The sequence below is a fragment of the Geotrypetes seraphini genome, chromosome 17 (assembly GCF_902459505.1).
Source record: "Geotrypetes seraphini chromosome 17, aGeoSer1.1, whole genome shotgun sequence".
Lineage (NCBI taxonomy): Eukaryota > Metazoa > Chordata > Amphibia > Gymnophiona > Dermophiidae > Geotrypetes > Geotrypetes seraphini.
This window is the reverse complement of record NC_047100.1, coordinates 1,300,023-1,321,798: the sequence shown is the minus strand read 5'-3', so window position 1 is coordinate 1,321,798 and position 21,776 is coordinate 1,300,023. Positions and strand designations below refer to the sequence as shown.

The window sequence follows — 21,776 nt, the reverse complement described above, 5'->3', positions numbered from 1 at the left end:
ATTCAAATTGGCGGATTCAAGGTCGTCTGGAAGCATTGGATAATTACAGGAATTCGAACTTTAAATGATGTTATTTCTAATGGTAAACTGCTTGATTTTACACAATTGCAACATAAATTTGGGCTTCATAAATCACTTGGAGTATTGTGTTCAATTATTGAGACCGTATCTGGCGAAGGACGTAAGAAGACTTGAGGCGGTCCAGAGGAGGGCGACGAAAATGATAGGAGGCTTGCGCCAGAAGACGTATGAGGAGAGACTGGAAGCCCTGAATATGTATACCCTAGAGGAAAGGAGAGACAGGGGAGATATGATTCAGACGTTCAAATACTCAAAGGGTATTAACGTAGAACAAAATCTTTTTCAGAGAAAGGAAAATGATAAAACCAGAGGACATAATTTGAGGTTGAGGGATGGTAGATTCAGGGGCAATGTTAGGAAATTCTACTTTACGGAGAGGGTGGTGGATGCCTGGAATGCGCTCTTGAGAGAGGTGGTGGAGAGTAAAACTGTGACTGAGTTCAAAGAAGTGTGGGATGAACACAAAAGATCTAGAATCAAAAAATAAGATTAAATATTGAACTAAGGCCAGTACTGGGCAGACTTGCACGGTCTATGTCTGTATATGGCCGTTTGGTGGAGGATGGGCTGGGAAGGGCTTCAATGGCTGGGAGGGTGTAGATGGGCTGGAGTAAGTCTTAAGAGATTTCGGCAGTTGGAACCCAAGCACAGTACAGGGTAAAGCTTTGGATTCTTGCCCAGAAATAGCTAAGAAGAAAAAAATTGAAAAATTTAAATTGAATCAGGTTGGGCAGACTGGATGGACCATTCGGATCTTTATCTGCCATCTTCTACTATGTTACAATGTTTTCATTGGTTGCAATTGAAGCAGGCCATTCAGGCAGGGTTCCCTGAATGGAAAACTCTTAATACTCAGTTCAGTATGGAATTTTTATGTTTTCAGGTGGACTTTCTGGGTCACCAGGCTGTGCAGTGGTATAAAACTATTAGTGATTTGGTTAAAAAAAAAAGCCTAAAAATGGTCTTAGGGATATTTGGAGCATTGAGATTAAGCATCAGATTTCAGCATCTCAATGGTCACAAATTTGGTCTTGGAGAATGAGATGTACAATGTCAGCGTCTATGAGGCAAACTTGGTTTTTTCTGTTGCATAGAGCTTTTTGGACCCCAGTTAGATTGCAAAAATTAAATAGTTCCTTGTCTAATAGATGCTGGCATTGTAATCTGGATGTAGGGACTTTAGATCATCTTTTGTATTACTGTCCCCATATCTTAGCCTCTTGGAATTCAATCTGGGATCAAATAAATTGTTTATTGGAAAACCATGTAGCGTTACCTTATGATACTGTGATATTTGGAATGTATGAGAAAAAAGAGTCAGATATCATCGTGTAATAACAAACTTTTATTGATCATGACTGGAGTTGCCATCCAACATATTACTAATAACTGGAAAGACCACAGTAGGCTTAATTTTAATTTCTGGTGGAATTTGTTGTCATATGTATAGAATGGAAAGATCACTGGCGGAACAGAATGGAAATTATAAAAATTTTATTAAAATATGGGAGCCATTAACATCTTTTTGTCATGATTAAATGCCATTTTTCTATTAATTATACACCACTTAGTGTTGGGTGGGGGGAGGGTTTCAAATGGAGAGTATATGATCTTATAATGAATAATGGGCTTAGAGGGAGGGTGGGGGGAGGGTTGCATTTATATTTATAGGATACAATGATAAGATGTTCAAGTGGTCTATTAATAGTGTTTATCTGAATTTTTGTACACTTGATGAAAGTTTTAAAAATGAATAAAGAATTTAAAAAAAAAAAAGAGTTTACTTTCAAATGTAAAACTAGAAGGAAGAAACAGGAGGATCCTGAGTGATGAATAAGCTTCTAAAAACCAGATTTTCACAGCTCTGGATAGGATTATTTTTTTTTATTTTCTCACAATTTTAGAAAAGAGCATTTAAATAGGGAATGAAAGAAGTAATCTCTTTTACGCGAGTCTAAACCTTAAGCTTCCAGGTGAAATAGAAAACATTTGCTGTATCCAAAGAGAACTTTCGGGGTCGCCGATTTGTCTCTCCAGGCAAAAGAGGAACATTAAAAGATCAAGATACATGAGATTAAATTACGGGTACAAGTGAATCAATTTTTTACCGCATGAAGAATGACAGACTAGGGGACACTTGAAGTTGCAGAGAAATACTTTTAAAACCAATAGGAGAAAATTTTTTTTCACTCAGAGAATAGTTAAGCTCTGGAATGCGTTGCCAAAGATTGTGGTAAGTGCAGTTAATGTAGCTGGTTTAAAAAAAAAAAAAAGGTTTGAAAAGTTCCTGGAGGAAAAGTCCATAAACTGTTGTAGAGACAGACATGGGATGGTAGCTCGGAATGCTGCTACTATTTAGGTTTTTGCCATTACTATTTAGGTTTGTGACTTGGATTAATCTCCGTGAAGATGAGCTACTGGGCTAGATGGACCATTGGTCTGACCCTGTAAGGCTATTCTTATGTTTTTAAGAAATGGAGTAAAATCATGAGACGTGACTTTTCATCATACTAAGTTTCTGTTTAAACATCCTACCAGACAAGAAGGCTCTGTCTGACACTCGGCATTAGATGGCCCCTTTGTACTCACCGTTGAAGCTGACATTCCGGATGTATTTCAGCAGTTTCTTGCCCCCCGCTTGTTCCATCGCTGGGCAGAGCCCAGTGTAGTCTGGGCACAGGTCCTTGTTCATGTTGTGTAGGGCATGGGCCATGGCATAGACAGCATCAATCACAAATTGGACTTTGCCCTCCTGTTCATACTGGGAATCTTTGCCAATTCTTTCCTGCCCTGTAAATTCAAGTCAATGGGAAAAAAAGAGGTGAGGATGTTCCAAAGACCAGTCTTGTTTAGTCATGAGCACAACAGAAACCATTCAGGAGAATTCTTCAAATGGATTGACAGGAAGAAAGCTCACCCCATATGCCAAGACATTGTGGAGAAGCCCTCAGGCTCTCAAATTCACTGCTAGTGAATGGTGCAAAGAAAGGTCCCTCGTTTTGGAATTCATAAGATGTAATATGATAAACATCCGCACACCCAAGCCCTCCCTCATTCTTCCATCCTTGACCCTAAGCATCCAGCTCACTTTTCCCCAATTCCCACCGCTGGCAAGACAGATAGGATCAGTTTGGGTAGAATTAACAAAATGCTGTAGACTTATTTGTGGACCAATTCGAGCCTTGGGGAGAGGTCTGAGGCTCTGATTGGCCCAAGTTGTTTAAGGCCCCTCCCATAGGATACTTTGGGGAGGGAAAGGCCCATTGGGGAGGGATTGGTACACACCCAATTGATGGAATATCTTAATCAGTTCTCTCTCCTACGTGAAACTCAATCCGGGTTTAGACCTTTATTCAGTACGGAGACAGTAATTGCGGTTATCCTAGATAATCTGCGTCTATTGTTTAGCAAGGGCCTCAATGCCCTGATCATGCAATTTGATAAGAGCTCTGCCTTTGATCTAGTAGACCATGGGAAAATGCTACAATGCCTAGATGCTATTGGTATCAGGGATGAGGTGTTGAATTGGTTTCGTGGCTTCCTTATGTCCCGTACTTATCAGGTACGTTTCAATTATAATCTCTCCGATACCTGGAGCAACCCATCCGGTGTGCCCCAAGGGTCATCGCTATCCCCATTGCTTTTCAATGTCTACATGTCCTCACTGGGTGTGCAATTAACCCAGCTGGGAATAAAATTATTCAGTTATGCAGATGACCTTACGATTATCATCCCATTTGCTAACTCTATCACGGAAACTATTCCCAAAGCATCAGAAGCTATAAATTTGATGGAGCAATGGATGACTGATTCCAAGCTCAAACTTAATTCAGAAAAAATGAAATTTTTTGTTGCTTTGCCACACCCGCTTGATACCAAAACACCACTATGCATCAATAACCTTAGATACCCTATTCAGTCTACCATGAAGATACTGGGTGTAACTCTGGATCAATGCCTAACCATGAAAGACCAGGTGGACTCCTTAATCAGAAAGGGTTTTTTCACTCTCTGGAAACTTAGATCCATCAAATCATATTTTGATATGTCAGCATTCAGAATCCTGGTACAATCCCTCGTACTAAGTCAACTTGATTACTGTAACATCGCCTATTTAGCAATCTCCCCCAAAAAATATGCGACGTTTACAATTAATGCAAAATGCAGCGGTCAGACTAATCTTCAGGCTAAAGAAATTTGATCACGTGACACCTTAATACCGACAGTTGCACTGGCAAGGTAGAAGGGACAGAGTTGGGAGTTGGCTATAGAGGAGAAGGGTACTGTCAAGGGCATCTTGCCCAATGAATGGAGTTCTCAGAGCAAATTGTAGGGAAGATAATGAGGAACTGCACAGTGAATACATTTGTAATTCACTAAGAGGAGTTTAGAAACATAGAAGATGACGGCAGAAAAGTTTCAAGTTTATTAGGTTTTTATATACTGCCTATCAAGGTTATCTAAGCGGTTCTACAATCAGGTATTCAAGCATTTTCCCTATCTGTCCCGGCGGGCTCACAATCTATCTAACGTACCATCAAGTCTGCCCACTCTAATGACCCACCCCCCTTGATTTTACCCCCCTAGAGATCCCACATGTATATCCCATTTCCTTTTAAAATCTGGCACGCTGCTGGCCTCAATCACCTGAAGTGGAAGTTCATTCCAATGATCAACCACCCTTTCGGTGAAGGAAAACTTCCTGGTGTCGCCATGAAATTTCCCACCCCTGATTTTCAGCGGGTGCCCTCTTGTGGCCGAGGGACCTTTAAGAAAGAAGATATCATCTTCCACCTCGATGTGGCCCGTGATATATTTAAACGTTTCAATCATGTCTCCTCTCTCTCTACGTTCCTCTAGTGAGTATAGCTGCAATCTGTTCAGCCTTTCTTCATACGGGAGATCTTTGAGTCCCGAGACCATCCTGGTGGCCATTCATTGAACCGACTCAACTCTCAGCACATCTTTTTGGTAATGTGGTCTCCAGAATTGTACACAATATTCCAGATGAGGTCTCACCATGGATCTGTACAATGGCATTATGACTTCGGGCTTCCGGCTGACGAAACTCCTACGGATACAACTCATCATTTGTCTTGCCTTTGATGAAGCCTTCTCCACTTGATTGGCAGTTTTCATGTCTTCGCTAATGATCACCCCTAAGTCACGTTCTGCCTTAGTCCTAGCTAAGGTCTCACCATTTAGTGTGTGAGTTCTGCATGGAAGCAGAAAGGGAGCCAGTGAAGCAATTTGAGGAGAGGGGTAACGTGAGCATAACAACACTGGCTCCTTGTGACTCCGGGCAAGTCACTTAATCCACCCCTTGCCCCAGGCACATTAGATAGATTGTGAACAGATAGGGAAAAACGCTTGCCTACCTGAATGTAAATCACTTAGACTATAAGTGGTGTTTAAATACATAAAATGAAATAAATAAATACATTCTGCACAGATTGAAGGGAAGAGAGATGACTTAGTGGAAGACATATGAGAAACAAGTTGCAGTAGTCTTGGCGAGAGGTGACGAGAACATGGATGGAGGGTCTTGGCAGCTTGTTCAGAGAGGAAAGACCTGATTTTAGCGATGTTGTAGAGAAAGAAACAACATAATTTAGCTGTTTGTTGGATATGCAGAAAGAAGGAAAGAGACAAGTCAAAGATGACCCCGAGGTTGTGAGCCAACGAGACAGGAAGGATGCGATCGTTATCCACTGAAATAGAGAATGGAGAAAGGGGGAGGAGGAAAGATGAAGAGTTCAGTCTTGGCCATGTAGCAGTGCCATACAGGCAGGCTGAAATTCAGGCCTGGATTCCCGTAGAAATTTCAGTAGAGAGGTAGATTTGCGAGTCATCGACATAGAGGTGATACTGGAAGCTATGGGAGGAGATTACTACTTTTAATTGTTTCTATAGCTCTATCAGAAGTATGCAGCACTGTACAGAGTCACAAAAAAGACAGTCCCTGCTCCAAGGAGACAAGACAGACAAACAGGAGGTCAGTAGGGAGTAGGGTTCTGGATTTATCAAAAAGGTAGGGTTTCAGTCTTCTTTTAAACAAGGTAGGGAGCCAGTGAAGTGATTTAAGGAGAGCACCAGGAAGTGTAGATGGAGAAAAAAGGAGGTCTTGGGACACCTGAGCTGTGTTACTTAACAGTCTCTCTTGTAAGTAAACTTAAAAATAAAGTGTCACTTCAGTGAATCCTTAAATCCTGTCAGAGATGATTTATTCAAGACAATAATGAACCAAATTTCTCCCTAACCCCCCCCCCCCTGATATGTGGCATCAAGCCTCAGACCTGCAAGAAATTTGCATAATCTCCAACATTTGGGAGGGGGGGGGAAGTAATGTGTAGAGTTTTGCTGCCCACAGGAGCTTTGATTTCTGAGGATTTAACTTGAGTCTGTTTGATTTCAGCTAGATTGAAATCTGCCCCAGGCTTGAGTTTAAATTAACTCTTACCTCTTGCCTTTTTTTTCCCAGTGGTATGCAAAGTTGGATATCATCAGCTCACACTGAGAAATCTATGTTCGAGCAATGAATTAATTTAGCCAAAGGCACTGGCTATATATTGAATTGCATTGGAGAGAGAAGTGGAGGCAGGTGTTGCAGTTATAGCCTCTGAGGCCTAATGCTAATATTGTATGCACATTAGATTAATTCAAGCTACACGGCTTTATCTATAATTCACTGTAGAAACAAATTGGTGCTATTTTCAGTACAGGTAAGCTTTGCACTGAGACTTCCTTTCTTTCAAGACCAACTAGTCCAGTCAAAATCATACTACCAAATGGACATTTGTGGGTCCTAACCATGGACTCCAATTTACTTCTTCTCTCAGTTGCATGAAACACTGACTCCTAATGGCAGCATTCCAAAATTATTGCTAGGGAATCATTGCTGCCATTTTTAACTCACAGGTGGACGAGGCAAGAGCAGGGATGACTGGTAGTCCAATGAACCAGTTGATGTAGTGTATCTAGATTTTGTGGACTGGAACTAGTTAAAAGGGGATCGATTCCATACAAACGTAAGGAAGTTCTTCTTCACCCAGAGAGTGGTAGAAATCTGGAATGCTCTTCCAGAAGCTGTTATAGAGGAAAGCACCCTCCAGGGATTCAAGACAAGGTTAGCCAAGTTCCTTCTGAACTGGAACATACGCAGGTAAGGCTAGACTCAATCAGAGCACTGGTCTTTGACCTAAGGGCCGCCGATTGAGCGGACTGCTGGGCACGATGGACCACTGGTCTGACCCAGCAACGGCAATTCTTATGTTCTTAAAAAATAGGAAAGAGCAGGTAGAGTTAACAGTCAATTCTCTCAATGGAGGGGGGTGAATTTATTTTAGGTACTTATATACCATCTATCCAAGTTATCAATCAGTTTACAATCGGGTACTCAAGCATTTTTGCCTGTCTGGGCTCACAATCTCTCTAATGTACCTGGGGCAATGGTTGGAGGATTGAGTGACTTGCCCAGGGTCACAAGGGGCAGCGTGGGATTTGAACCCACAACCTCAGGGTGCTGAGGCTGTAGCTCTAACCACTACGCCACTCCTTCCAGAATGGATTTTTCCAGATTCTGGTGCTTTGCAACATACTTACAAATGATTTGTAAATGGGAACAAAAGAGGTGAGAAAAACTTATTCAAAGTTATTAAATCATGTGTCGGTGGCTCCTCTTCTCCAGAAGCAATCCTGGCAGTTCCCCTTCTCCTCCTTTCGAAGCCAACCCAACAGCACCCCCTCCCTCCCTTTTACTGCTTCTAATATTCCTTTACTGGTCTGGTTGGATGTTTTGCCTGTCGAATATGGAACCTGGTTGTTGAATGTTACAGAATAATTAGGGCAGGAATGAGGAAAGGAGAGAACTTCAGAACTGCCAGGTACAGCAAATGCTTCTAGAAAGACCATCAGAAAGCTTCAAATATTTGTATTCCTCCTGTTCACTCTTGTCCAGTTTGGAAAAGGAAGAACAGGACTCGTTGCATTTAGAGAGATTGATAGACTGGGCTTTTGATATCTCTAGCGACATTCAGAGAATAAAATTATGGTACTCTTAGCAATCGTACTGTACAGTCACAAATGCACTTATATAGACTCAAGCTGATTGTCAAATATAGAGAGTATCCTGCTGTTTTATCAGATCCATAAGGACAGGAAGTATTGGGGACAGGGAGATGCTAGTGTCCCTCAGGATACTGGAAGATTCTTAAGTACAAACAAATGCAATCAGTGCTGATGAGAGAGACAGAAATTGTCCCAATTACACTGTCCACCATTGATCCTGGTAGCTGTGAATGCACTGGCGAGGAGGGAGAGAAGCAGCAATAGGATGTCCTCATTTGGATTTCAGGGCTCTTTTCTTTCTTGGATCTCTCCCATCGCACTTTTGGTGTATTTTCTAGTGGATCCTCCTCAACTGTTATCCCACTATCAGTCTGTATACTTCAGGATTCTATCCTGGGATCTCTTCTTTTTTTCCCTCTATACTTATTCCCTTGGGTCTCTGATCTCTTCCCATGGTTTTCAATATCAACAGGAGTCCAGATCCATGTCTCAATGCCATCTAAGACTGAACATGGCCAAGGATGAGCTTCTTATCTTTCCTCCTAAACACACCTCTCTTCTTCCCCCATTATCTTTATCTGTGGATAATGCTCTTATCCTCTGTCTTGTCAGTTCACAATCTTGGGGCCATCTTTGACTCCTTTCTCTTTCTTTACACAAATCCAACAGATCGCTAAAGCCTGTGGTTTTTCTTTGTATTACCAAAATCTGTCCCTTCCTTTCTGAGTACACAACCAAAGCCCTCATCCACACTCTTATCACCTCACACCTAGATTACTGCAACTTGCTACTCACAAGTCTTCATCTAAACCAGTGGTTCGCAACCAGTCAGGTTTTCAGGATAGCCCTAATGAATATGCATGGGGCAGATTTGCATGCCTGTCAGCTCCAATATATGTAGATCTCTCTCAGGCATATTCATTAGTGCTATCCCAAAAACCCGACTGGTTGGTGGTCCTCCAGAATAAGGTTGGGAACCACTGATGTAAACCATCTTCCTCCCCTTCAATTCATTCAAAATTCTGTTGCATGACTTATATTCCACCAATGTTGCTACACTCACATTAGTCCTCTCATTAAGTCTCCCTATCCATTTCTGATACCGTTCAAACTCCTCTTATTGACTTCAAGTGTATTCACTCGGAAGCTTCTCAGTCTCTATTCTCTGCCGCTGCTGCAGCACTGAGAGGCATATGCAGCACTGTACATTTAACATGCAATAGAAGGTCCCTCCTTGGATGAGCTTACTTTCTAATATGTACAGACAGATAGAACATATAGAGGTTGGGGAGTTTCTTGCAAGAGAGAATGATAGGGTGGACATATTGTAGGTAGTTTTACAGTGAGTGGGAGTTAGAAGTTGAAAGCAGCCTTGAAAAAGTGGGCCTTAAAGGAGCCTTTTCTATGCATACGGTGCAGCAAGATAGAAGGAACAGAGTCTGGAGTTGGCAGTGGAGGAGAAGAGAATGGATAGGAGGGGCTTGCCCAGTGAAGGTGACAAGGGTGGATAGATATTGAGGGGCTGCAGAGTGAAAGCACTTGTAGGTCAGTAAGAAGAGTTTGAACTGTATTCAGAAATGGATGGGTAACCAATGAAGTGACTTGAGGAGGGGGTAATGTGAATCTGACAGCTTTCACGGAATGTAAGTCGTGCAGCAGATTTTTGCAGATTGAAGGGGAGCGGAATACCTGAACATAAGAACTGCCATACTGGGACAGACCGAAGGTCCATCAAGCCCAGTATCCTGTTTCCAATAGTTCCCAACCCAGGTCCCACGCACCTAGCTAAATCCCAAGTAGCAAAACAGACACTCTGCTGCTTATCCTAAGAATAAGCAGTGGATTGCCCCAAGCCATTTCAATGGCCTATGGACTTCTCTGTTAGGAAATTATCCAAACCTTTTTTAAACCCGCTAAGCTAACTGATTTCACCAAATTCTCTAACAAATTCCAGAGTTTAATTACACGTTGTGTGAAGAAATATTTTCTCCTTTAAAAAAAAAAATCTACTACTTAGCTTCATCATATGTCCCCTAGTCCTAGTATTTTTGGAAAGAGTGAACAAGCGATTCACTCCCCTTTTCTTAAAATACCATTGGTTACCAGTCATTTATAGAATTAGGTTCAAGGTATTGCTTTTAACACACAAGGCATTATAAACTTCAGAATCTTGTTATTTGCAATTATTGCCTATTCCCTTATACACCAATAAGGACACTAAGGCCCAGATTCTCAAAACTTTAATGCCGTCGCTAAACTGTTTGGACAAGTTCCCTGAGGAAAAGTCTATAGTCTGTTATTGAGAAAGACATGGGAGAAGCCACTGCTTGCCCTATAAAGGTAGCATGGAATATTGCTACTCCTTGGGTTTTGGCCACCGTGAGAACGGGCTACTGGGCTTGATGGACCACTAGTCTGACCCAGTAAGGTGGTTATGTTCTTATGCAGTTTAGCGGTGGATTATCAAAATGGATTATCTCTGTCTTTAGCGAGGTTTCTAGTAGTCTCCAACACTAACATGCAAATGGGCTCTTCAACATTGAAATGAACCCTCCAGTGGATTCTTAAAAAAGGTCCATGGGTGTTGGTCAGTGTCAGAGACTGCTAGAAAGCCCCTGTGTTGTGATGCAGTGGGAGTGATGCCCATTGTCTCCACTGCATCACAACACCCCTAAAATCCCCGCTGTGACCCAACCTGACCCCCTTCCCCTGCAGCGGAAGAGATGCCCTCTCTCTCCCGCTGGCAAGTGATCCCCTCCCCGTCTCTGCCGCCACCTCCCCTTACCTCAAATCGATAACTTGGAGGGATGCAGACTCCCTCCTCCAAGCTGCCTGCATCGCCTAAAATAATAATAATAGCAGTTTATATACCGCAGTGCCGTGAAGTTCTATGCGGTTTACAAAAGAATAAAAAAAAAGGTACAAATTGATTAAACTTAAAAGAGATGAAAGAAATTGGTTAATAGGTCAAGAGAACCGTTATTGAGGAGAAAGAGATGTACGGGTTAGCTGTCTAGATACTTCAGGAATAGATATGTTTTTAGGCGCTTCCTGAATTCCTCATACGTAGTGGGCGAAAGCAATTGTTCTAGATCTTTACCCCATAATACTGCCTGATGTGAGAGAAGGTGTTCATGGTGTTTTTTCAGTTTACATCCTCTAACTGGGGGGGAAACGAAGTTCGAGTGTGAGCTTCTCTTGTGTCTGTTGGCTGAGAAGGAGAAAAGGTCAGTTATGTATTTAGGGGCTAGTCCGTATAGTACTTTGAAACAGAGGCAGGTGAACTTGAACTTTACGCATGCTTCCATCGGTAGATTTTAAAAGGAAATGGGATATACATGTGGGATCTCTAGGGGGGTAAAATCAAGGGGGGTGGGTCATTAGAGTGGGCAGACTTGATGGTACGTTAGATAGATTGTGAGCCCGCCAGGACAGATAGGGAAAATGCTTGAATACCTGATTGTAGAACCGCTTAGATAACCTTGATAGGCGGTATATAAAAACCTAATAAACTTGAAACTTTTCTGCCGTCATCTTCTATGTTTCTAAACTCCTCTTAGTGAATTACAAATGTATTCACTGTGCAGTTCCTCATTATCTTCCCTACAATTTGCCCTGAGAACTCCATTCATTGGGCAAGATGCCCTTGACAGTACCCTTCTCCTCTATAGCCAACTCCCAACTCTGTCCCTTCTACCTTGCTGCACCGTATGCCTGGAACAACCTGCCCGGCTCTGTATGTCATGATCCATCTCTGGCAGTATTTAAAACCAGGCTGAAAGCCCACCTTTTTGAAACTACATTTAGGTCCTAAGCAACTTGTAAAGCACCCATTTCTGCTGATTAATAATAATAATAATTTTATTCTTATATGCCGCCAAAGCCGTAGTATTTCGAGGCGGTTTACAATAAAGAAGAGCTGGACAATCAGCAAATATAGGTACAATGTAAAGTCATCAACATACAGGTGGGCAGGATGCAGGAGGTAAAGAGAAATTGGGGAACAATTCAGTTTGTGTTGGAGAGATAAGGCTTAAGAGATCTCTCTTTAGTCCCCCACCCTATTCGCCTCATCATTCCCCTTCTAATTCCCTGCTTGAGCAGCGTACATAGATTCACCCTTTTGTCCTGTGTGTCTGTCATAATTAGATTGTAAGCTCTATCGGGCAGGGACTTCTCATGTGTGTTTAATGTACAGTGATGAGTGCATTTGGTAGCGCTACAGAAACAATAAGTTGCTGTTGTGTCATTGTGTCTGGATAGTGCAGAGGAGATCTGTAAGGGTATTCAAAGACACTATCTGGATAATACGAGTAATTCTGAATATCCATCCAGATAGCCAGTGCTTTTATACAGATAAGACCCTAATATTGGATTGTGGCACCTCCCTTAAAGCATAGTCCATGAATGAAAATAAATAAATTATCTAGACTAGGACAGCTCTGGACATATGCCGACACCAAGTGGCCTTCCAGAACGACAATGTCTTGGTAAACAAGTCAATTCATTCTCAGCTACAATCTGTTTCCTTTAAAAGCACTGATTGCAGCTTAATGTGTTTATGAAGACAACTTCTTATTTACAGAGACGGCTTATTAAAGTCTGATCTGGCGGCAAGGCCTTTGGAGGATGAACTTTGGCTGCTTTGTGTTGCGTACAATGATACTGGCAATCCATTCATTCACAGCTCTGAGGAAATTCTCTTGCTCTTCAGAAACAGTTATTTTAGTTATTTGTTTTGTAGCTTCAATTTGATTTGTCACTTTATCTAAAAATCGCTTTTTTTGCCTTCTCTTAGCAAGCTTTTCCAATACCATAAGAAGAACATAAGAACATAATTCCAGCTTATAGTGCAATCCCTAACCCTAGGATTGCTAGACTACTGCAACATCCTCTACCTCCCCTGCCCTGCCACGATGACCAAGCAACTACAAACAATCCAAAATACTGCTCTGAGACTCATCTACTCACTGAGGAAACATGATCATATCACAGAGGCCTACATCAACTCACACTGGCTACCAATCCAAGAAAGAATATTATTTAAATTCTACTGCATGATATTCAAAACCCTAAACGGAAACAGCCCAGCCTACCTAAACAATCGCCTCATCCAAGCAACCTCAACCAGACATAGAAAAACGCACTCCCCTTTCACACCTCCCCCGATCAAGGAAGTAAAACGGTCAAAACAATACGATGGCTTCCTAGCCACTCGAGCTGCAAAACTGGATAGCCAAATCTCCAACTTACTGTTAACCACCCCAGACTACAAGATTTTCAGAAAAGAAATAAAAACTATACTCTTCAAGAAAGTCCTGAAACAGTCCTAACCACACCCACTCTTAAAATCTCTTACTCTTAACAACTCTAGAAATGACAATGGATTGACTCTTTACAACTCTCTACAAATGATCTACTCTGTACAACGCTAGAAATGACTATTATTCTTCCATTGTAACCCCCATTCTTTATATCTTTTGTAACCCCCATTTTTATATCTTTTGTAATCCTCCTTGAACCGCAAGGTAATGGCGGAATAGAAATCTCTAATGTAATGTAATGTAACATAAGAAGTCGCCTCTGCTGGATCAGACCGGTGGTCCATTGCGCCCAGCAGTCCGCATCCGCGGCGGCCCATCAGATCCATGACCTGTATGTGATCCCTTAAAATTCGCCTTGATACCCTTTCTGTATCCTATCTTTACCCTTATCTGTATCCCTCAATTCCTTTATCTGTCAGGAATTTATCCAATCCTTCTTTAAAACCCCGTAATGTGCTCTGTCCTATCACAACCTCCGGCAGCGCATTCCAGGTGTCAACCACCCTCTGGGTGAAAAAGAACTTCCTGGCATTGGTTTTAAACCGGTCCCCCTTCATCGATAATATAGAAAATCAGAAATATAATTTAAAAAAAGAGAAGAAACATATGAGGACATTTATGAACCTCCCATCCACTAAATCCAAGTATAGGAAAAAAACACATAAAAGGGAAAAAAAAAAAAAAAAAAGGAGCATAGTCATCACAAAGCCACATTTTCAGGCCCTCTCTATAGCGATTCTACATTTGTAAAGTTTCAAATATGAAACTCCACACCCTCCTCTGCATTCATAAAATCCTCTATTTACCCTGAAAACCAATCACAGTAATACAAGGAAATTTCACAATAAAATTGGCATCACAAGCCAAAATCCTTGACCAAAATGCCTGGAATGTTCAACATCTCCTTCCTGAGAAATTATTAAAGTGGACCTGAGGAAATTCAAGAAACACAAATTGTGTTTTCTCAGCTGGTCTTCTAAATATTCAGCCTTATGATGTAAAAAAATTACTACCCTGGTAAAGGAACCACTAAGAACATAACAGCTTCCATACTGGGACAGACTGAAGATCAATCAAGCCCAGTATCCTGTTTCCAACAATGGCCAATCCAGATCCAAAGAGTAGCAACATTCTAGAGCTGATATTGTGATGTCAAAATGCCTCATTCCACCAATGTCTAAGAGTCAAAGTCATCAGTGATGTCACAATGGCTTCACTGTTCTATACTCGGCTCACATAAGAATCGCCGTACTGGGATCAATCAAGCCCAGTATCCTGTTTCCAACAATGGCCAATCCAGATCCAAAGAGTAGCAACATTCTAGAGCTGATATTGTGATGTCAAAATGCCTCATTCCACCAATGTCTAAGAGTCAAAGTCATCAGTGATGTCACAATGGCTTCACTGTTCTATACTCGGCTCACATAAGAATCGCCGTACTGGGATCAATCAAGCCCAGTATCCTGTTTCCAACAATGGCCAATCCAGATCCAAAGAGTAGCAACATTCTAGAGCTGATATTGTGATGTCAAAATGCCTCATTCCACCAATGTCTAAGAGTCAAAGTCATCAGTGATGTCACAATGGCTTCACTGTTCTATACTCGGCTCACATAAGAATCGCCGTACTGGGATCAATCAAGCCCAGTATCCTGTTTCCAACAATGGCCAATCCAGATCCAAAGAGTAGCAACATTCTAGAGCTGATATTGTGATGTCAAAATGCCTCATTCCACCAATGTCTAAGAGTCAAAGTCATCAGTGATGTCACAATGGCTTCACTGTTCTATACTCGGCTCACATAAGAATCGCCGTACTGGGATCAATCAAGCCCAGTATCCTGTTTCCAACAATGGCCAATCCAGATCCAAAGAGTAGCAACATTCTAGAGCTGATATTGTGATGTCAAAATGCCTCATTCCACCAATGTCTAAGAGTCAAAGTCATCAGTGATGTCACAATGGCTTCACTGTTCTATACTCGGCTCACATAAGAATCGCCGTACTGGGATCAATCAAGCCCAGTATCCTGTTTCCAACAATGGCCAATCCAGATCCAAAGAGTAGCAACATTCTAGAGCTGATATTGTGATGTCAAAATGCCTCATTCCACCAATGTCTAAGAGTCAAAGTCATCAGTGATGTCACAATGGCTTCACTGTTCTATACTCGGCTCACATAAGAATCGCCGTACTGGGATCAATCAAGCCCAGTATCCTGTTTCCAACAATGGCCAATCCAGATCCAAAGAGTAGCAACATTCTAGAGCTGATATTGTGATGTCAAAATGCCTCATTCCACCAATGTCTAAGAGTCAAAGTCATCAGTGATGTCACAATGGCTTCACTGTTCTATACTCGGCTCACATAAGAATCGCCGTACTGGGATCAATCAAGCCCAGTATCCTGTTTCCAACAATGGCCAATCCAGATCCAAAGAGTAGCAACATTCTAGAGCTGATATTGTGATGTCAAAATGCCTCATTCCACCAATGTCTAAGAGTCAAAGTCATCAGTGATGTCACAATGGCTTCACTGTTCTATACTCGGCTCACATAAGAATCGCCGTACTGGGATCAATCAAGCCCAGTATCCTGTTTCCAACAATGGCCAATCCAGATCCAAAGAGTAGCAACATTCTAGAGCTGATATTGTGATGTCAAAATGCCTCATTCCACCAATGTCTAAGAGTCAAAGTCATCAGTGATGTCACAATGGCTTCACTGTTCTATACTCGGCTCACATAAGAATCGCCGTACTGGGATCAATCAAGCCCAGTATCCTGTTTCCAACAATGGCCAATCCAGATCCAAAGAGTAGCAACATTCTAGAGCTGATATTGTGATGTCAAAATGCCTCATTCCACCAATGTCTAAGAGTCAAAGTCATCAGTGATGTCACAATGGCTTCACTGTTCTATACTCGGCTCACATAAGAATCGCCGTACTGGGATCAATCAAGCCCAGTATCCTGTTTCCAACAATGGCCAATCCAGATCCAAAGAGTAGCAACATTCTAGAGCTGATATTGTGATGTCAAAATGCCTCATTCCACCAATGTCTAAGAGTCAAAGTCATCAGTGATGTCACAATGGCTTCACTGTTCTATACTCGGCTCACATAAGAATCGCCGTACTGGGATCAATCAAGCCCAGTATCCTGTTTCCAACAATGGCCAATCCAGATCCAAAGAGTAGCAACATTCTAGAGCTGATATTGTGATGTCAAAATGCCTCATTCCACCAATGTCTAAGAGTCAAAGTCATCAGTGATGTCACAATGGCTTCACTGTTCTATACTCGGCTCACATAAGAATCGCCGTACTGGGATCAATCAAGCCCAGTATCCTGTTTCCAACAATGGCCAATCCAGATCCAAAGAGTAGCAACATTCTAGAGCTGATATTGTGATGTCAAAATGCCTCATTCCACCAATGTCTAAGAGTCAAAGTCATCAGTGATGTCACAATGGCTTCACTGTTCTATACTCGGCTCACATAAGAATCGCCGTACTGGGATCAATCAAGCCCAGTATCCTGTTTCCAACAATGGCCAATCCAGATCCAAAGAGTAGCAACATTCTAGAGCTGATATTGTGATGTCAAAATGCCTCATTCCACCAATGTCTAAGAGTCAAAGTCATCAGTGATGTCACAATGGCTTCACTGTTCTATACTCGGCTCACATAAGAATCGCCGTACTGGGATCAATCAAGCCCAGTATCCTGTTTCCAACAATGGCCAATCCAGATCCAAAGAGTAGCAACATTCTAGAGCTGATATTGTGATGTCAAAATGCCTCATTCCACCAATGTCTAAGAGTCAAAGTCATCAGTGATGTCACAATGGCTTCACTGTTCTATACTCGGCTCACATAAGAATCGCCGTACTGGGATCAATCAAGCCCAGTATCCTGTTTCCAACAATGGCCAATCCAGATCCAAAGAGTAGCAACATTCTAGAGCTGATATTGTGATGTCAAAATGCCTCATTCCACCAATGTCTAAGAGTCAAAGTCATCAGTGATGTCACAATGGCTTCACTGTTCTATACTCGGCTCACATAAGAATCGCCGTACTGGGATCAATCAAGCCCAGTATCCTGTTTCCAACAATGGCCAATCCAGATCCAAAGAGTAGCAACATTCTAGAGCTGATATTGTGATGTCAAAATGCCTCATTCCACCAATGTCTAAGAGTCAAAGTCATCAGTGATGTCACAATGGCTTCACTGTTCTATACTCGGCTCACATAAGAATCGCCGTACTGGGATCAATCAAGCCCAGTATCCTGTTTCCAACAATGGCCAATCCAGATCCAAAGAGTAGCAACATTCTAGAGCTGATATTGTGATGTCAAAATGCCTCATTCCACCAATGTCTAAGAGTCAAAGTCATCAGTGATGTCACAATGGCTTCACTGTTCTATACTCGGCTCACATAAGAATCGCCGTACTGGGATCAATCAAGCCCAGTATCCTGTTTCCAACAATGGCCAATCCAGATCCAAAGAGTAGCAACATTCTAGAGCTGATATTGTGATGTCAAAATGCCTCATTCCACCAATGTCTAAGAGTCAAAGTCATCAGTGATGTCACAATGGCTTCACTGTTCTATACTCGGCTCACATAAGAATCGCCGTACTGGGATCAATCAAGCCCAGTATCCTGTTTCCAACAATGGCCAATCCAGATCCAAAGAGTAGCAACATTCTAGAGCTGATATTGTGATGTCAAAATGCCTCATTCCACCAATGTCTAAGAGTCAAAGTCATCAGTGATGTCACAATGGCTTCACTGTTCTATACTCGGCTCACATAAGAATCGCCGTACTGGGATCAATCAAGCCCAGTATCCTGTTTCCAACAATGGCCAATCCAGATCCAAAGAGTAGCAACATTCTAGAGCTGATATTGTGATGTCAAAATGCCTCATTCCACCAATGTCTAAGAGTCAAAGTCATCAGTGATGTCACAATGGCTTCACTGTTCTATACTCGGCTCACATAAGAATCGCCGTACTGGGATCAATCAAGCCCAGTATCCTGTTTCCAACAATGGCCAATCCAGATCCAAAGAGTAGCAACATTCTAGAGCTGATATTGTGATGTCAAAATGCCTCATTCCACCAATGTCTAAGAGTCAAAGTCATCAGTGATGTCACAATGGCTTCACTGTTCTATACTCGGCTCACATAAGAATCGCCGTACTGGGATCAATCAAGCCCAGTATCCTGTTTCCAACAATGGCCAATCCAGATCCAAAGAGTAGCAACATTCTAGAGCTGATATTGTGATGTCAAAATGCCTCATTCCACCAATGTCTAAGAGTCAAAGTCATCAGTGATGTCACAATGGCTTCACTGTTCTATACTCGGCTCACATAAGAATCGCCGTACTGGGATCAATCAAGCCCAGTATCCTGTTTCCAACAATGGCCAATCCAGATCCAAAGAGTAGCAACATTCTAGAGCTGATATTGTGATGTCAAAATGCCTCATTCCACCAATGTCTAAGAGTCAAAGTCATCAGTGATGTCACAATGGCTTCACTGTTCTATACTCGGCTCACATAAGAATCGCCGTACTGGGATCAATCAAGCCCAGTATCCTGTTTCCAACAATGGCCAATCCAGATCCAAAGAGTAGCAACATTCTAGAGCTGATATTGTGATGTCAAAATGCCTCATTCCACCAATGTCTAAGAGTCAAAGTCATCAGTGATGTCACAATGGCTTCACTGTTCTATACTCGGCTCACATAAGAATCGCCGTACTGGGATCAATCAAGCCCAGTATCCTGTTTCCAACAATGGCCAATCCAGGTCACAAGTACCTGGCAAGATCCCAAAAGGGTAAAACAGATTTTATGCTGCTTGTCCTAGAAAGAAGCAGTGGAGTTCCCCAAGTCCATTAAACCCTGCTAAGTGAAATGCTTTCATCACATTCTCTGGCAATGAATTCCAGAGTTTAATTACATTAAAGATCTTGTAGCTCATTGATTTTCACCTCCATAGAGCCCTACTTGATGGCAGCTTGTTTTACCTCCTCAGTATTGAAGAAACCGAGTTAATATCCTTCACAATTTTATCATTAAACTTTAAAAAAAGGAGTTTAGTTCATATAACCCCCCCCCCCCTTTAGTTCACATACCTCATAGAACTATGAGCGTCAGGAGAAGCTATCGCGGTTTAGTAAAAAGGGAGGATAGTGCATCCCATCGTTCCTCCATGGTAATACCCACTGGTTTAACAAGTTCCCTAAACTTCCAAATGAAAGCTGCATCTACCCCTACATGACAGAGCTAAGCATTGTTGTTCATCCCCTCTCTTAGGGATGACAAAAGACAAAAAGAAAACCTGAACAGAGCTAGCAAATCCTCACCCTCTGGAAACAGCACCAGTGTGACTGGGGTAACACAGTAAGACAAGTCCCACAAGGTAGAAGGCACACACAAAAATAAAGGAACCTACCTTCTGTTTATAGAGCAAAAGCCCTCAACTTTTATTCCCCACGGCTCCATGTCCTCAAAACTAAAATCTGCCTTTAACGCGCTCACTAAACCAGTTCCAGCCGGTTTAGCGTGCATGTATTTTAACGGTGGATTATCAAAATGGCTTACTGAGGCCTTTTCCGAGTTTTCTAGCAGTCTCCAATACTGCCACGCAAATGTATTACAATGAGATCATTAATATTAAAATGATCACACCAAGCGATTCTCATAATCGATGAGCGATTCTCTAATCTCACTGTGCCACATCTGCGGCCAAAATTTGCTGACAGGTCTGAGCTGTTGTTGCCTTACTTTCTGATCAATGCCTGAGTGCAGATTTGCTCAGGCACTGACAGGAAAGTAAGGTTTGACAGCTCAGATCCTCATCCCCCCCTACACACACACGTGAAAAAAAAAAAAAACCACAACCAAATTGAAGATCTCTCCTGCTGCATCGCACAATCACCCGACACTGCTAACGCCACCCCCCACCCCCAATGGGAGAAATGACCACTTGCTCCTGCCACCAAGCAACACCCCCCTCCCACTGCCATGCAATCTCCTCTACACCCCCCATGCTTCCAATGACCACCCTCCCCCTCACCTTGCTTATGATGGCTGGCCGGAGAGATGCCTACTCCCTTCAGCCAGTTCAAAAAACTCTATGAAAATCCTGAACAGATACGTAGTTCTTCTCAACAAAAACAAAGCGGGTGTGAAAAAACACACGCACAGTTTTAAATTTTACATTAATAAATATTTCAATTATTTTAATATTTTTGAAACTGGAAGTGCTCAATGCGATTGCATAGTCCGGTGAGCACAGTAGTGTTCAATACTTAACTCATGCAAAGGCTTTACAGCCCACTGCAGCACACCATCCTTGGACCCTCCCTTGTGTTGAAAACAAATTGTGCATAAAGTGCAAATGTCAATTATAAATATGTAAAGTTACAAGTAGAAAGAGTTGTCTAGATTTCACAGCCACCCTAAAAAATTTTTAGTGCATCATGTGACTGGGCGCAGCCAAGCTGGGCTCAGCAAGTGGCCTAAACCAGTCTACACCAACCTCGGATGAGCGGTTTGCAAGGTTGTTTGATAGTTTGGTAATGCTCAAAAAGAAAAGAGTTCAAAACTTTGTTTGGTATAGTTTATTGTTCCAACATTATAAACAAACTTCAAAACTAGCTCTCGGGTTTATATCACCTTGTGCTTATGTCCAACACTCACAAACCAAAGCAAACTATGCCAAATAGACAAACCTCCCTTGGGGTTAGGCTTCATGCCCTCTCCTATCATTTTCCCTCCCCCTTTATCAATTGCCTTCTGAGCTAGGCAAATCAATTCTCTCTGTTCCCATGTCAAAGGAGCTTTCACTATCAGCCATTTCAAAATCTTGCGTAAAAACAGCCTTATCCTCTTCATTACAATTATCTTCCTGAGTTTGCTGTTATGGGGAGGATTGCTGGAGCTCCTGCTCCCTTTTCTTTCACTACAGGTGTGCCTTCGGAGACCTTCTAATCTGGCCTGCACCAGTCTCAACCTGATTGGGTGTGGTTTGTATTGCATCCCTGCTTTCCTGGCCCCAGGGCTGCTGGGACATGTAATCTTTCTGGCTTGGGAAAAGCATGGTTTGAGGAGGTTTTGCTGTAGGAAGGCTTGGCTTGTGAGTACTCCTAGGATCTTAATGGTTTTAACCTCGCATTCCTCACGAGGAACAGGGGCAGCCCTGTGACAATCGGCGGTTGAAGAATAAATTTTAGCACACTTATCTTTGCTGGCCCCCCAGGGCTTGACCTGCTTTTTATTTTGTGGCCTCCAGTC

General features: G+C 42.2%; 1 protein-coding gene across 8 annotated transcripts in view; it reads right to left on the bottom strand.

Moving 5' to 3' along the window:
• The window catches only part of GRM7 (glutamate metabotropic receptor 7), a 430,791-nt gene that overhangs the window by 131,455 nt on the left and 277,560 nt on the right, over nucleotides 1–21,776 (bottom strand). For all 8 annotated transcript variants that reach the window (XR_004537403.1, XR_004537404.1, XR_004537405.1 and 5 more), the window contains one exon: nucleotides 2,671–2,871. Coding sequence is in view for 3 of the 8 variants with exons in the window: in XM_033926677.1 (XP_033782568.1) it covers nucleotides 2,671–2,871 (201 nt within the window). In the remaining 5 variants the exon portion in view is untranslated. The remainder of the gene's footprint in view (nucleotides 1–2,670; nucleotides 2,872–21,776) is intronic.